General features: G+C 39.4%; 1 protein-coding gene across 3 annotated transcripts in view; it reads right to left on the minus strand.

Annotated features, from left to right (window-relative positions):
* Positions 1-18104, minus strand: part of STK3 (serine/threonine kinase 3) — a 322689-nt gene that overhangs the window by 73832 nt on the left and 230753 nt on the right. For all 3 annotated transcript variants that reach the window (XR_009536406.1, XR_009536407.1, XM_060127883.1), the window contains exon 10: positions 845-1020. Coding sequence is in view for 1 of the 3 variants with exons in the window: in XM_060127883.1 (XP_059983866.1) it covers positions 845-1020 (176 nt within the window). In the remaining 2 variants the exon portion in view is untranslated. The remainder of the gene's footprint in view (positions 1-844; positions 1021-18104) is intronic.

Here is an 18104-nt window from a genome sequence, read left to right on the forward strand (position 1 = left end):
CTCTGATGGTCCAGTAGTTAAGAATCCACCTTCCAATGCAGGGGATGAGGGTTCAATCCCTGGTCAGGGAACTAAGATCCCACACGCCACCGGGCAACTAAGCCCGCGCACAGCAACTACTGAGCCCATGTGCTCTGGAGCCCATGCGCCACAACTAGAGAGACCACATGCTGCAACTACTGAGCCCGTGAGCTCTGGAGTCCACGTGCCACAACTAGAGAGAAGCCCACACACCACAACAAAGAGCCTACATGCCACAATGAAAGATCCTGCATGCCACAACTAAGACCCAATGCGGCCAAATAATAAAATTAAATGAAAAACAAAAAAGTTGATTAAAAAAAAAAAGAAGGCACAGTTTTATACTGAAGTTTATATTCCTAACTAGACATAGGACTATTATTTCTGACAAACCAAGTGGAGTTAACACTATGTGACTTAACTTTCATAGTTGAGGCAAATTTCTCAAAGTTGATGTCATAAATACCTTTGCATCATTTGTTTAGGAAACTGAATTTACTGTCAGAAATATCTCATATTTGCATTATTAAAAACATCTTTTAACACAGTTGTCATTTTAGTTTTAAAGAGTCCTAAATATTTCTCTAAATTTGGGCTATAATTTATTTAACCATAAGCAATTATTTACATTTCTCTGCAACTACATTTCTACAAGCAAACTACAATTTCACCATTCCCCTACCCATATATAGCAATATACTGAATATTAATATACAGTCTATAATTTTAATCATACACACACACACACACAACCTATGTTTCTCAATGTGGTGACAAAATAGAGTAGGGGAAAACATATATGGAAGAATTAAAATGTACTTACAAAGTCAAAGTCTCCGTCTTGAGGAACTTTCCAGTTATCAGGAAAAACATTTTTGGACATAGGGAAGGGTTCATGCATATTCTGATTACAGTTTTCATGACTCTTATTCTTGAAGTCCTGTTTATCAAAGTAATCCATGAAAGATGGTCTTTGTACTTGTGGTGAAGTCGCATTTCCTTAGGTAAACAAAGAACATAAGGAAGGTATAAGTTCTTACATTTACTTAAAGAACTATGATTTTTACTGAAGTATGATTTTTTTATTAATCAATATAATAAGTTTTCACTGGTCAGATTCAAGACCAACATAGTCAATTTAATGACGAACAAAGTAAAATAAAATAACAAAAATATCCCGGTTCTAAAGCTAAATTCAAGATCTTTCCCTTAAAACCTGCTGCTTCTCCACATGCTCTTTGTCTGCTAAAGTCAACATTCTTTACATAATCCCCAAAGTGATCAAGTTGAGAATTAACCCAGACTCGTTTCTCACCAAACCAAACTGATCATTAGGTCTTTTTTAATGCTACTGCTCTATCCACCACTGCTACTGTCTTAGTTTAGCTTCTAATCATTTCCTACCTAGGCCATTGTAACACCCTCCAAACTGGTCTCCTTCCCTCATCTCAGTTTTGATTTTAGTCACACTGACAACATAGTGACCTTCTAAATGCAAATCAAACCATGTCTTTCTTCTGTTTAGAATCTTTCAATGGCTCCTCATTTTCTACACTGAATGATTAAAGTAGAAAACAAACATTTAGAACAACTAGATTTTCCCAGTGATTTTCAAACTGGATTCCTTAAGCCCTAGAGTTCCAAAAAAAAGATCCTAAGTGACCACCACCAAGACACCTCCCTATACAGTTCTCCAGACAGTAAGTTACCTACCTTCTTAAAAATTTCCTGTGATAGGACGTACACTTCCCCACAAGGAAGCCTGCTGGGCAACTCTAAGTTACAAAAAGTGTTGTTTTTTTTTTAATGTGAACTTGAAATATGTCTTTCTGTAATTTACACTCATGTTCCAAATAAATTTCTCTTTCATATACCAGTCCCTCAAATATCTGAAGACAGATAATGACTCCTGTCTTGGTTATCATTTTAAGGTGAAACATCCTCAGTTCCTTTCATATGACATGTTTTTGAGACTCATCATCATCTAGTTTACTTGCCTGTGGAGACATTCCAGTCTCTACATGATCCTCTAAAATCAGACATGACATTGCTTAATAGTAATCTGGCCAATTTAGAATGTATTTGTAATAGTACTAACGCAGCTTAAAACTACAGTAAGTATTATGAAAACTAGGTAACATTATTGGCTCAGGATGAGCTATAAGGTAATTTTGTAAAAATTCCTGCAGTCGGAGAAGTAGAAGTCCAATCAGAAATGAGTAGTGACAATATAAAGGAAAGAGGAAGACTAATACTTGGGGCTGACTAAAGAAAACAAGAAAACCACTGGGAAATTTCATTCCAGGAATCTCCTCTTCCATTTGCAATAGTCCTGTGCCTACTTCTAACGCTATCCTAATCAGAAGCTTCTATCCCAAGTTATAGGAGCCACCACTAATGCCCTAGTGGCTCAAGGTGAAAAAGTTGTAACCTAATTTCTAGAGGCTCTCCGTTCCTGAAGACGACAAGGGGTCTCTCTTGTGGGGAGGAGTGGCCATATAACACAATTTTGACCAATGATACATAAGAAGAAGGTTCCTAGGAAAGCTCTGTTTTCTTGATACAGGCATCACCTCTCTGTTTCTGCGTGCTCCTTTCTCCTTCCTGGAATGCAGACTTAATGGCAGAAGATCTAACAGTTATTCTGCAAACAGGAGGATGAGAGTACTACCCTAAAGATGGTGTCATGGAAAGAATCTCTAATGACATAATGAAATCACTTTACCAATGCAGCACACTCTGCTTCTGGATTTCTTGTTAAATGAGAAAAGACATTAATACTATTCTATTTAAACAATTGTTACCTGGTTTTTCTGGTACCTATAACCAAATTCAGTCCCTAACTATTACGTTTCTATTTCCAAGTGGAGGATGTAAAAAGATATAGGAGCAGCAGCCTTCAATTTGACTACAGAACACCCCAATTTGAAACTTGAAATCCACTACTACATAGTGGTTTAATTATCAGTACATTTCAGATATATTAGTTTTAAGGGTCTTTTACAGGCTGATCTCAAAACCTATGGTGAAATGCCTGTTGGATTCCACACTCAAAATTTTGGAAAATAACCCATTCCTATATTTAGAAATAAACATTCTCACAGAGAGTTAACAAAAGTCTAAAAATCAACTGAAATAAAAGAAGGTAGTCTGTTCCATTAGATTTTTCTGTTTGGATGACTTTATAACAGTATATTATTAACCAAGATATGCTTATACACAATTTTTTATTCAAATGTATGTGCTTATACTTCTAAATATTTTCCATTGTTTAGTTTAAAACTTACTATCAACATTTTGAGTATATCTTTTTTATATACAAAGAAAATTTTAAAAACAATTTTTTAAAATTTCTAAGGAAGAAAATAGGCTAGGTATGTTTTAAAAGTTAATGGGAGGGAGCAGCTGTAATTGGCCAGTCATATTTAACCACACGATATGAAACACATGTCCACAGTGTGCAGCTGAGTCTCCAGGGAGATGCATGTTCACAGAAGGGACAAAGACGATGATGCTTCTGACTTACAATTTATTTTTAAAAGAAGAAATAGTAGGCTCTTCGACAGGAGAGTAAAGCAGGAAATCTCAAGATAGTAACCACTGTCATATGTGATTGTGGTTGCTATGGTGAATACTTTTTTTTAAATACACAGAAAATAATCACATAAAATTGACATCAATTTCTCCAGTTGTAGTTGAATTCTGACCCTAGCTTATAAGAATATTTTTAATTTTTTTTTTTTTTTTTTGTGCTGTACGCGGGCCTCTCACTGCTGTAGCCCCTCCCGTCGCGGAGCACAGGCTCTGGACGCGCAGGCCCAGCGGCCATGGCCCACGGGCCCAGCCGCTCCGCGGCATCCCCCCGGACCGGGGCACGAACCCGTGTCCCCTGCATTGGCAGGTGGACCCCCAACCACTGTGCCACCAGGGAAGCCCATATTTTTAATTTTAATAATAAATTTGATGTTCAAAATTACCTTGTCCCTCACTTTTGGTCCCAATTCCTTCAACTACTTGCTGTGGCACTAAAAACCCATTAGCAATAAAGAATAAAATAACCGTCACTCTATCCTTTTGTGCATGTGAAATTTTAAAGAAAAAAATTCTTTCTTCTCCTTCAAACATTCCCTAAAACATATATAAGAAAACTAAATTGTACAGTATTTAATACCTTTTACAGAATATGCCAGTCTACTCACAATTATTCACTAACTTTTCTAATTTACACGTCTTCTAAACAGGTGAAAAGTTGTCATGAAAATTTAAATATATAAAGGAATTTTTATAATACTTTAACAAAATGTAATTTAATTTTTAATTTCTTAGCATGATTGTAACAAAGATAGCCAGATGCAAAAATGAAATAATCATAACTTCAGCATAATATATTTCAACATCAAAGGATTTATGAATATTACCTAATTTGTTCTTCTAAAACAATTTAAGATGTGGGTGTTCCACCTGATTAATGATCTTGGAAATCTGTCCTTTAATTTGTTGCCAAGAGTACAGTGAATACATATAAAAACCAGAATGTTAATACAGAAGCTACTGACATCAGCTTTTGCTTAACTTCATCAGACTGTACTTTGAAACAAAGGAGGATACAGACAACATGGAGAAGATCCAGAGGCTATTCATAAAAAAAGATTAAATGCTTAGAAAGTAATACCTGCACAAAGGTTAAAGGGAATGAAATTGTTCAGCCAGGAAAAGTCTGAGGATACAATTTAATAAGTATCCAAGTATATATGAAGGGGTCTTGCACAGAAAACAGCTGTTTTCCATCTCCACTGAGGGCAAAATAAAAGGAAACAGACCAATTGAAGCCCAAGGATTTTAGTTAAATAGAAGGAATGATTTCCTGTGTGAGTCATGAACACTGCAACAGCCACTGTGTGTCTATGGAAGCCCTTTCTCCAGAAGCCTTTATAAGAAAGACTGATTTTCATTTGTACAAGACTAATCTTTACATGCTTGTCCGTGCTCTGTGCTGGTAAAAGAGGTATCCTACGACCAAAATCCCTACACTAATTGGCTCGAGCTGGGTCACATATCACTGAACATTCCACAGAGCAAAAGCACACAGAAGAACAGACCATATGCAATACCCACAGGTAACTCCAAACCATTGTAGCCACACCTTACCTGGACACCTAGTAACTCTGCAGAGGAAAATGAAGGGTTCCTAATTGCCCAGTAATATGCTGGGCATTTGCACCCAGCTGCAAGTGGGACCTGTAGTTTACTATTGTCACCTTGATTGCTATGTCACTGGCAAAATTAATCTTAAAGAGGCACGTAACAATTTTTCATGAAAGAAGAGTAAGACCTCTGGAGAAGTAGGAAAGTGATCTACCTACACACTCCCCTAACCTGGCTAATTGCTTCTTGGCACCTGAAATTCCACCCTTAGTTACTTACTCCTTTGGCTCAAAGCTTTGTAGTTTTGGGGAAAAAATGTAAATATTTCAAGAAGATAAAACATCATTAAGCATTTTCACACCTGCATATTTGATACTTTGCTGAAATAGGTTTTGGGAGGAAGAAGGAAGGAAAAGATCTGAACCAGAGCTGGAAGAGAAGACGTTACGAAGCAAAGAACAGGACGTGGAAGCTGTTGCTCAGAGCAAATGGTGTCATACTTACAACTGTGTCCAGAGGCAATAGATGAGCTAGAGAGTAGGAATACCTAATGGTCAGTCTTCCTTTCTTGATACTTCTCCTGAACACTTTCTAACTCAATCTAATATCTATTTCTAGGATAAATCCTAAAAACTTAAAGCAGAACCTAATTTGCTTTCTCTTACTAATTAAGTGAACCTACATACATGTGCTGTCCAAAATAAAACAATAAAGTGTGATATATTTTAAAAATCACCATGTATTATAGGCATATACAAAGAAAAATCTAAAAACTACATATTCAATTAAAATTACTTAATCTAATATTTGATAATTGATGAATAGTTATGATAAGTTAATGTAAGTAAACAAAATCAAAATATTTAGATATGGGTTATTCTTCTACTCATTCATTTTTTTTTAACATCTTTATTGGAGTATAATTGCTTTACAATGTTGTGTTAGTTGCTGCTGTATCACAAAGGGAATCAGCTATATGTATACATATATCCCCATAACCCCTCCCTCCCACCCTCCCTATCCCACCCCTCTATGTGGTCACAAAGCACAGAGCTGATCTCCCTGTGCTACGTAGCTGCTTCCCACTAGCTAGCTATTTTACATTTGGTAGTGTATATATGTCAATGTTATCTCTCACTTTGTCCCAGCTTACCCTTCCCCGTCCGCGTGTCTGAAAGTCCATTCTCTACATGTGCGTTTTTATTCCTGCCTTGCTCCAAGGTTCATAAGAACCATTTTTTCTTTTCTTTTTTTAGATAACATACATATGTGTTAGCATACAGTATTTCTTGTTCTCTTTCTGACTTACTTCACTCTGTATGACAGATTCTAGGTCCATCCACTTCACTACAAATAACTCAATTTCGCTACTTTTTATGGCTGAGTAATATTCCTTGTATATACGTGCCACATCTTCTTTATCCATTCATCTCTCGATGGACACCTAGGTTACTTCCATGTCCTGGCTACGGTAAATAGTGCTGCAGTGAACACTGTGGTACATGACTTTTTTTGAATTACGGTTTTCTCAGGGTATATGCCCAGTAGTGGGAGTGCTGTAGTTCTATTTTTAGCTTTTTAAGGAAGCTCCATACTGTTCTCCATAGTGGCTGTTATCAATTTACATTCCCACCAACAGGGCAAGAAGGTTCCCTTTTCTCCACACCCTATCCAGCGTTTATTGTTTGTAGATTTTTTGATGATGGCCATTCTGACTGGTGTGCGGTGATACCTCATTGTAGTTTTGATTTGTGTTTCTCTAATGATTAGTGATGTTGAGCATACTTTTATGTGTTTGTTGGCAATCTGTATAACTTCTTTGGAAAAATGTCTATTTAGACCTTCTGCCCATTTTCGGATTGGGTTGTTTGTTTATTTGATACTGAGCTGCATGACCTGCTTGTATATTTCGGAGATTAATCCTTTGTCAGTTGCTTTCTTTGTAAATACTTTCTATCATTCTGAGGGTTGTAGTTTGTTCTTGTTTATGGTTTCCTTTGCTGTGCAAAACCTTTTAAGTTTCATTAGGTCCCATTTGTTTATTTTTATTTCCATTTCTCTAGGAGGTGGGTCAAAAAGGATCTTGCTGTGATTTATATCATAGAGTGTTCTGCCTATGTTTTCCTCTAAGAGTTTGATAGTGTCTGGCCTTACATTTAGGTCTTTAATCCATTTTGAGTTTATTTTTGTGTATGGTGTTAGGAAGTGTTCTAATTTCATTTTTTACATATAGTTGTCCAGTTTCTGAGCACCACTTATTGAAGAGGCTGTCTTTTCTCCATTGTATATTCTTGCCTCCTTTATAAAAAAATAAAGTGACCATATGTGTGTGGGTTTATCTCTGGGCTTTCTATCCTGTTCCATTGATCTATCTTTCTGTTTTTGTGTCAGTACCATACTGTCTTGATTACTGTAGCTTTGTACTATAGTCTAAAGTCAGGGAGCCTGATTCCTCCAGCTGCACTTTTCTTTCTCAAGATTGCTTTGGCTATTCGGGGTCTTTTGTGTTTCCATACAAATTGTGAAATTTTTTGTTCTAGATCTGTGAGAAATCCCATTGGTAGTTTGATAGGGCTTGCACTGAAACTGTAGATTGCTTTGGGTACTATAGTCATTTTCACAATGTTGATTCTTCTAATCCAAGAACACGGTATATGTCTTCATCGGTTTGTATCATCTTTAATTTCTTTCATCAGTGTCTTATGGTTTTCTGCATACAGGTCTTTTGTCTCCTTAGGTAGGTTTATTCCTAGGTATTTTATTCTTTTTCTTGCAACGGTGAATGGGAGTGTTTCCTTAATTACTCTTTCAGATTTTTCATCATTAGTGTATAGGAATGCCAGAGATTTCTGTGCATTAATTTTGTATCCTGCTACTTTACCAAATTCATTGATTAGCTCTAGTAGTTTTCTGGTAGCGTCTTTAGGATTCTCTATGTATAGTATCACGTCATCTGCAAACAGTGACAGTTTTACTTCTTCTTTTCCGATTTGGATTCCTTTTATTTCCTTTTCTTCTCTGATTGCTGTGGCTAGAACTTCCAAAACTATGTTGAATAATAGTGGTGAGAGTGGGCAACCTTGTCCTGTTCCTGATCTTAGTGGAAATGGTTTCAGTTTTTCACCATTGAGGATGATGTTGGCTGTGCGTTTGTCATACACAGCCTTTATTATGTTGAGGAAAGTTCCCTCTAAGCCTACTTTCTGGAGGGTTTTTATCATAAATGGGTGTTGAATTTTGTCGAAAGCTTTCTCTGCATTGATTGAGATGATCATATGGTTTTTCTCCTTCAATTTGTTAATATGGTGTATCACGTTGATTGATTTGCGTATATTGAAGAATCCTTGCATTTCTGGGATAAACCCCACTTGATCATGGTGTATGATCCTTTTAATGTGCTGTTGGATTCTGTTTGCTAGTATTTTGTTGTGGATTTTTGCATCTATGTTCTTCAGTGATATTGGCCTGTAGTTTTCTTTTTCTGTGACATCTTTGCCTGATTTTGGTATCAGGGTGATGGTGGCCTCATAGAATGGGTTTGGGAGTGTTCCTCCCTCTGCTATATTTTGGAAGAGTTTGAGAAGGATAGGTGTTAGCTCTTCTTTAAATGTTTGCTAGAATTCCCCCGTCAAGCCATCTGGTCCTGGGCTTTTATTCGTTGGAAGCTTTTTAATCACAGTTTCAATTTCACAATTTTTTTTGTAATTGGTCTGTTCATATTTTCTATTTCTTCCTGGTTCAGTCTCAGAAGGCTGTGCTTTTCTAAGAATTTGTCCATTTCTTCCAGGTTGTCCATTTTATTGGCATATAGTTGCTTGCAGTAATATCTCATGATGCTTTGTATTTCTGCAGTGTCAGTTGCTACTTCTACGTCTTCATTTCTAATTCTATTGATTTGAGTCTTCTCCCTTTTTTCTTGATGAGTCTAGCTAATGGTTTATCAATTTTATCTTCTTGAAGAACCAGCTTTTAGTTTTATTGATCTTTGCTATTGTTTCCTTTGTTTCTGTTTCATTTATTTCTGCTCGGATCTTTATGATTTCTTTCCTTCTGCTAACTTTGGTTTTTTTTTTTGTTGTTGTTCTTCTTTCTATAATTGCTTTAGGTGTAAGGTTAGGTTGTTTATTTGAGATGTTTTGTGTTTCTTGAGGTAGGACTGTATTGCTATAAACGTCCCTCTTAGAACTGCTTTTGCTGTATCCCATAGGTTTTGGGTTCTTGTGTTTTCATTGTCATTTGTTTCTAGGTATTTTTGGATTTTCTCTTTAATTTCTTCAGTGATCTCTTGGTTATTTAGTAGCTTATTGTTTAGCCTCCATGTGTTTGTATTTTTTACAGATTTTTTCCTGTAATTGATATCTAGTCTCATAGTGCTGTGGTTGGAAAAGATACTTGATACGATTTCAATTTTCTTAAATTTACCAAGGCTTGATTTGTGACCCAAAGTATGATCTATCCTGGAGGATGTTCCATGAGCACTTGAGAGGAAAATGTATTCTGTTGTTTTTGGATGGAATGTCCCATAAATATCAATTAAGTCCATCTTGCTTAATGTGTCATTTAAAGCTTGCTTTTCCTTATTTATTTTCATTTTGGATGATCTGTCCATTGGTGAAAATGGGGCGTTAAAGTCCCCTACTATTATTGTGTTACTGTCAATTTCCCCTTTATAGCTGTTAGCATTTGCCTTATGTATTGAGGTGCTCCTATGTTGGGTGCATAAATATTTGCAACTTTTATATCTTCTTCTTGGATTGATCCCTTGATCATTATGTAGTGTCCTTCTTTGTCTCTTGTAATAGTCTTTATTTTAAAGTCGATTTTGTTTGATATGAGAATTGTTACTGCAGCTTTCTTTTGATTTCCATTTGCATGTAATATCTTTTTCCAGCCCCTCACTTTCAGTATGTATGTGTCCCTAGGTCTGAAGAGGGTCTGTTGTAGACAGCATATACATGGGTCTTTTTTTGTATCCATTCATCCAGTCCATGTCTTTTAGTTGGAGCATTTAAACCATTTACATTTAAGGTAGTTATCGATATGTATGTTCCTAACACCATTTTCTTAATTGTTTTGGGTTTGTTATTGTAGGTCTTTTCCTTCTCCTGTGTTTCCTGCCTAGAGCAGTTAATTTAGCACTTGTTGTAATGCTGGTTTGGTGGGGCTGAATTCTCTTAGCTTTTGCTTGTCTGTAAAGGTTTTAATTTCTCCATCGAGTCTGAATGAGATCCTTACTGGGTAATCTTGGTTGTAGGTTTTTCCCTTTCATCACTTTAAATATGTCCTGCCACTCCCTTCTGGCTTGCAGAGTTTCTGCTGAAAGAACAGCTGTTAACCTTATGGGGATTCCCTTGTATGTTATTTGTTGCTTTTCCCTTGCTGCTTTTAATGTTTTTTCTTTTTATTTAATTTGTTATAGTTTGATTAGTATGTGCCTTGGCATGTTTCTCCTTGGATTTATCCTGTATGGGACTCTCTGCGCTTCCTGGACTTGATTCACTATTTCCTTTCCCATGTTAGGGAAGTTTTCAACTGTAATCTCTTCAAATATTTCCTCAGATCCTTTCTTTTTCTCTTCTTCTTCTGTGACCCCTATAATTCGAATGTTGGTGTGTTCAATGTTGTCCCAGAGGTCTCTGAGAGTGTCCTCAATTCTTTTCATTCTTTTTTCTTTATTCTGCTCTGCGGTAGTTATTTCCACTATTTTATCTTTCAGGTCACGTATCTGTTCTTCTGCCTCTGTTTTTCTGCTACTGATTCCTTGTAGAGAATTTTTAATTTCATTTATTGTGTTGTTCATCATTGTTTGTTTGCTCTTTGGTTCTTCTAGGTCCTTGTTAAACGTGTCTTGTATTTTCTACATTCTATTTCCAAGATTTTGGATCATCTGTACTATCATTACTCTGAATTCTTTTTCAGGTAGACTGTGTATTTCCTCTTCATTTGTTTGGTCTGGTGGGTTTTTACCTTGCTCCTTCATCTGTTGTGTATTTCTCTGTCTTCCCATTTTGCTTACTTACTGTGTTTGGGGTCTCTCTTTCACAGGCTACAAGTTCGTAGTTCCCTTTGTTTTTGGTGTCTGCCCCCAGTGGGTAAGGTTGGTTCAGTGGGTTGTAAAGGCTTCCTGGTGGAGGGGACTGGTCCCTGTGTTCTGGTGGGTGGGGCTGGATCCTGTCTTTCTGGCGGGCAGGGCTGCGTCTGGTGGTGTGTTTTGGGGTGTCTGTGAACTTAGTGTGATTTTAGGCTGCCTCTCTGCTAATGGGTGGGGGTTGTGTTCCAGTCTTGCTAGTTGTTTGGCATGGGGCACCCAGCACTGGAGCTTGCTGGTCATTGGGTGGAGCTGGGTCTTAGCATTGAGACGGATATCTGGGAGAGCTCGTGTCAAATGATATTACACGGAGCCGGGAGGTCTCTGGTGGTCCAATGTCCTGAACTCAGCTCTCGCACCTCAGAGGCTCAGGCCTGACACCCAGCCAGAGCACCAAGACCCTGTCAGCCACACAGCTCAGAAGAGAAGAGAGAAAAAAAAGAAAGAAAAAAAATTTAAAGAAAAATTAAATAAAATAGAATAATTAAAATTAAAAAAATATTAAAATAAAAAAATTAAAACGTTACCAAAGAAAAAAAAAAGAAGAGAGCAACCAAACCAATAAACAAATCAACCAATGATAACAAGCCCTAAAAACTATACTAAGATAAACATAAAAATCAGAAACCAGTCAGTCGCAGACAGCAAACCCCAAGTCTACAGTTGCTCCCAAAGTCCACCGCCTCAATTCTGGATTGATTCGTTGTCTATTCAGGTATTCCACAGATGCAGGGTACCTCAAGTTGACTATGGCAATTTAATCCGCTGCTCCTGAGGCTGCATGGAGAGATTTCCCTTTCTCTTCTTTGTTCGCACAGCTCCTGGGGTTCAGCTTTGGTTTTGGCCCTGCCTCTGCATGTAGATTGCCCTCAGGCTTCTGTTCCCACCCAGACAGGCTGGGGTTAAAGCAGCAGCTGATTAGGGGGCTCTGGCTCACTTAGGCTGTGGGGAGGGAGGGGTACGGTAGTTATAATTGGAATGCAGGGCGAGCCTGCCGCAGCAGAGGCCAGTGTGACATTGCAACAGCCTGAGGCGCGCTATGTGTTCTCCCGGGGAAGTTGTCCCTGGATCATGGGACCCTGGCAGTGGTGGGCTGCACAGGCTCCTGGGGGCGGGGGCGTGTGGATAGTGACCAGTGCTTTTACACAGGATTCTTGGTGGCTGCAGCAGCAGTGTTAGCGTTTCATGCCCTCTCTTTTGGCCGAGCTGATAGCCATGGCTCACACCCGTCTCTGGAGCTCATTTAGGGGGCACTCTGCCTTCTGTGGGAAGACAGGGAAGGAATACCCTCTCCTCATGCACCCTGAAACAATGGTCTCTTGCCTCTTAGGCAGGTCCAGAGCTTTTCCCAGACTCCCTCCCGGCTAGCTGTGGTGCGCTAGCCCCCTTCAGGCTGTGTTCATGCAGCCAACCCCAGTCCTCTCCCCGGGATCTGACCTCCAAAGCCCGAGCCTCAGCTCCCAGCCCCCGCCCGCCCCGGCGGGTGAGCAGACAAGCCTCTCAGGCTGGTGAGTGCAGGTCAGCACCAATCCTCTGTGCGGGAATCTCTCCGCTTTGCCCTCTGCACCCCTGTTGCTGTGCTCTCCTCCATGGCTCCGAAGCTTTCCCCCACTCCCGCCCAAGCTCCCGTCTCCACCAGTGAAGGGGCTTCCTAGTATGTGGAAACTTTTCCTCCTTCACAGCTCCCTCCCAGAAGTGCAGGTCCCATCCCTATTCCTTTGTCTCTGTTTTTTCTTTTGCCCTACCCAGGTACGTGGGGGAGTTTCTTACCTTTTGGGAGGTCTGAGGTCTTCTGCCAGTATCCAGGAGTGTTCTGGAGGAGTTGTTCCACATGTAGATGTATTTCTCATGTATTTGTGGGGAGGAAGGTAATCTCCACATCTTACTCTTCCACCATCTTGAAGGTCCCCCCTCCCTCTACCCATTCTTAATATAACATGGTCTCCATCTACTTTACCATCTGGCTTACTGTCTGCTGAATGTGCTCTACTGTGTCTCCATCCTTCCGAAATACAACAGGTGAGTTCTAGGTACTGACAGTACAGTAAAGCTGCTTATTTCCTCGTTCTAAAAATTGGTTATCAGTCCTAGCTGCACCTCAGAAGTACTTGTAGCGTTTTATTGTTTTGATATTTTAGTTTTTTTGTTAAATAGAGATGCACAGGCCCTGCTCTGGTCTGCAGAGCCAGCATCTCTACGGGGCTCCTGCTATGAGGTACACTTGTGAGGTGAGTTAGCTTGAGCCAAGAGCAGGGTTTATCTCTTAAATCAAGCCTACTGCTCCAACCTGAGGAGACCTCTTAAGCTCCTGATTCTGCCTTAGAATGTACTTTTCTTTTCCTCCACTTCATGTCATTTGTAATTCTAATGGACTTTCATTCTACAGCTTCATCCAAATTTCTGTAAAACAATGTTGAGCTAGCTAGGGCTGAGACCTAGGCCCTATGCCACACAAGGAGAAATCTTTTCATTGACAGCAATCTGTTATTAAACACCACAGCTGACTGAAATTTAGCAACCACTGCCATTGCCTCTGGTGAGCCTTCTGATTGTACAGGCTAGAAAGCTAAATGCTGCATTTCCTAGAACACCCTGCACCTAGAGTCTTAGGTAAGTGTACTTTCTCACAACTGGGAAGGCAAGAAGTGAGGAGGAGACCATGAGCCTGCTACCTCAGCTATTTCCTCTGGGCAGCACAGCTATGCAGACAAGGGTTTTTTTTACAGCAGCCTTCCAGCATCCAGTCACCCGACTCACAGGTGCTAATAGGTGGCTGCAGTCTCAGTGGTGGCTTTCTAATCCCTGAAGAGCAACAGGGATTGATCTCAATCTGTATTACTGAACTCAGTAGTGCCAACGGCAGCCTCTGGATTCACTACCTTCCTGTCTGTAGTAGTAGTAGCTCTGTAAGGCTCACTCTTGTGGTAGTGTGGGAGTCGTTCCTAGGAGGCCTAGCCTACACAGCCCTCTCCTCCAAACTTTCCACTGGTTTTGTTAATAGCCACACCTCTGACTTAAATCTTTTTATGTTTAAAACGCCTAGAGTAGTTTCTGTCCTCCAATAAACCCCAAATGATATAAGCCTATAAGTGTGTAACTGTTCAACCCTCGTAACAGAACCATCAGCTAGGTCATACTACATAGTGCCTACAAGGATATCACCAAAGACCTTGTCAAATACTTTCCCCAAATCATAAAACACAATATCCAAACCTAGCAGTTTCGCAATGCTATCAAAAAAGGAAATCACATTATTCTGATATGATCTGTTCCCAGTAACCTATGCTAACTTATAATTCAGGTCTCCTTCCCTGAAGGACTCACGAATGTTCTAGACTTCTGCCCAAGGGGATGTCAAGCTCACCGGTCCACAGTAATGATGTGATTTGGGGGTCAAACCTGGGTCTGTATATTGGGTCCACCACTTACTTGCTATGAAATCTTTGACAAGTCACTTCACATTCCCAAGTCTCAGTTTCCTTAGTGGCAAATGATAGTGACAATGTTACTTTACAGAGTCCTTGTGAGAAGTTAGTGAGATAATGTATGCAAAGTCCCAAGCACAATGTTTGGCCCATACTAGACACACAATTAATGAGAGCTATAGCCTGAGAAATTTACCTTTTATTCTCTTTTCTAAAAATAATAAATAAATAAATAAAAATTAACTCTTTCATGCTTACATGGCACTTTCCTCATTTTCTCAAAAACACATCAAACGTCACAAACAGTGGAATACAGTTCTCTCACCTGCAAGTTATCTCAACACATTACTGATCATACTCCTAGCCAGGAGATATCAAATCAGCTGAGTGCTCCCTTACCATTTCCTCACCTTGCCATTCAAATGTCTTGTATTCATGTTTGTGGTATTCTCTTCATTTTGGAGATCATTATTCTCTATAGAACCTCTCTGGCTATCGTACTGGATAAAGAGAGATGGAGCAAGGTCTTGGAGGAGGCAGAGAAAGGTACGAGCAAGAGTCTGCCCTGTGAAGGAAGACACCAGAGCTGCTGGATGGCTCAGTATCTCCACTCCCAGTCCCAGGAAGATCAGGTCTCCTTCACTGCACGAGGGAAGCAGGGCTGGGCTCTCCAGATGCTCCAGCTGCCCAAGTTGTTGGAAGGACAAACTGACATAGCGGGCACATGGAGATTAGCTGAAACCATGAAACAGAGCTGCTAACCTGACTGGAGAGTGTGGCTCTTCCTTAAATACTAACAGAGATAGTTTCCCCTTAGGGTTACTACAGGTACCAATCCAGCTCCAGCTCTGAAAGGCTAGAAAGTTCCACCACAGAAACAGAGCAGATCTGAACAAGATAAAAGGCCCCAGTTTTTTCTTTGCTGAAACAATTGCTCTTCCAGAGTTACCCACAAAGAAAAAATCTCTACTAACTCATCAATTTAATGACAATGGATTCCTGACCTGGTCCTAACCTATTCCTTCAGGATAAAATATCCTAAATGTTGATTTCCTTAATGACAACCAACCTGCTTATACCTCATAATTCCAACTGGCCTAGACTAGTCTGGATAAAGTATAACATATAAGGAAGTAGAGTTCCATGTATAAATATTGGCTGATGCCAGATTGTGAAAGACCTGGGTTACCAAGCTGAAACCTGGATGTTACATGGGTAATGAGATCCCAGGGAAATGGGAATGGGAAGCGGGGGAGTGGGAGAGAGATGGTAAAAATAATGCCATCATCGCTGAAAATAAGTTTGGAGAGTTCTTTGGACATGCTCTCCAGGTCTATGCCCATTTTGTAAAAAGTAGATCAAATTTTAAATATTTCTTGTCATTTTACTCCAGTTCCCTTCAAAAGCTCTTTTAATAATTTTGCTTCCTAGGCAATTCCCTGGTGGTGCAGTGGTTAAGAATCCACTTGCCAATGCAGGGGACACGGGTTCGAGCCCTGGCCCGGGAAGATCCCACATGCCACAGAGCGACTAAGCCCGTGCACCACAACTACTGAGCCTGCGCTCTAGAGCCCACGAGCCACAACTACTGCAGCCTGCGTGCCTAGAGCCTGTGCCCCGCAACAAAGAGAAGCCCGCACACGGCCACAAAGAGCAGCCCCCGCTCGCCGCAACTAGAGAAAGCCTGTGCACAGCAACGAAGACCCAATGCAGCCAAAAAGTAAATTAATTAATAAATTAATTTTTTAAAAAAATAATAACTTTGCTTCCTAGAGTCAAATCACCACACTTTTCAGAGGTAAGGAAAACAGGTCTGTAATTTCCAGCTTCATAGATAAAGGTATAAAAAATTATGGAAACATAATTTAAACTGACAAGAATATTAAATCAGGCAACTCTTTTGAAACTCCAAAGGAAAAGGTGATGGAAATCAGTATATTCAGCACACAGTATAACATTCTAGAGATTTTAGAAAATTAAAAATAATATAATGCTATAATCTTTTAGGGAATAAAAAATATATATATAAAATCATTTTAGGGAAGAAAAATGCTAAAGACACATTAGCAAATGGGGCTTCCACTAATGTAACATAACCTAAGAGCTCATACCAACGCATCTAAGACGTTTTAAAGAAGATTTACGTCATGAGGAAACACAAAACTAAAAGTAATTATGTGGTTTCACAGAAAGTAAGTTCTGCCTCAATAATTTCTTTACACTCTATACTATTGCTATACTACAGTATGTCGTAACCTGGGGGGTTACACTAACATCATTTGGTTCGATTTTTGGAAACATGGAAGTCCCACATTATAACAGAATGCTGTCTAAATGGTGGAAATTTAAAATACAAGGGAAGTTGTCTCATGGGATTTAAAACTTGCTAAAGCATATAAAACAATCACAGGGGGCTTCCCTGGTGGTGCAGTGGTTGAGAGTCCGCCTGCCGATGCAGGGGACACGGGTTCGTGCCCTGGTCCGGGACGATCCCACATGCCGCGGAGCGGCTGGGCCCGTGAGCCATGGCCGCTGAGCCTGCGCATCCGGAGCCTGTGCTCTACAACGGAAGAGGCCACAGCAGTGAGAGGCCTGCGTACCGCAAAACAAAAACAAACAAAAAAAACAACTACAGGGAACTCTACTTAATGCACTGTAGGGTCCTAAATGGAGAGGATATATCTGTATGTATGGCTGATTCATTTTGCTGTGCAGCAGAAGCTAACACAACATTGTAAAGCAACTACAGTCCAATAAAAAATAATTAGAAAAATAAAAATAAAATAAATAAAGCATATAAAACAACTACATAAACCACTATCTCCTCATTTTAAAAATGAGCTTTTAATAAAATCTCTGTGACCAAAAAAATCATACTTAGGACATAAAATTATGACATAAATTGAATGATTTCTGTGGCTGTCAAAGCTGCAAGTCATTACATGAAATATGTGGAAATCTGTGCTATAATTTTAAAGCATGAGGTCTGATAAATCATTATCACATATCTCTTCCTTGAAATATAACAATCTAACATGAATTCGATTCCATAAATACTCATTTTTAAACCACTGTTTAAATGCTGATGTTCAACTATATTGACTACATGGAAAAAGTTGTTTATGTAGTTTCATAGGAAACGCAGTAGCTCTCTAATGATAGAACAAAGCACCCAGTGATCTTCTAACTGGTCTGTTAAGAATCATAAAACTTGACTAAAAGAATTTTATCAGCTGTGGAAAAGTGATGCTACATGCTGATGGGAAATGTGTTGTAAATGATCTTATCTGTCTTTCTGATCTGCAAGGCATATGACTTGTACCCTAACACTAGCTAGCTTTGGAAGCCACAAGACCATTCAATGTAGCTGGGTGAGCATGTTACGGATGCAGAAGCCCTATTCTAGTAATATGCCCAGCTAGGAA

The sequence above is a fragment of the Lagenorhynchus albirostris genome, chromosome 17 (assembly GCF_949774975.1).
Source record: "Lagenorhynchus albirostris chromosome 17, mLagAlb1.1, whole genome shotgun sequence".
NCBI classification, from domain to species: domain Eukaryota; kingdom Metazoa; phylum Chordata; class Mammalia; order Artiodactyla; family Delphinidae; genus Lagenorhynchus; species Lagenorhynchus albirostris.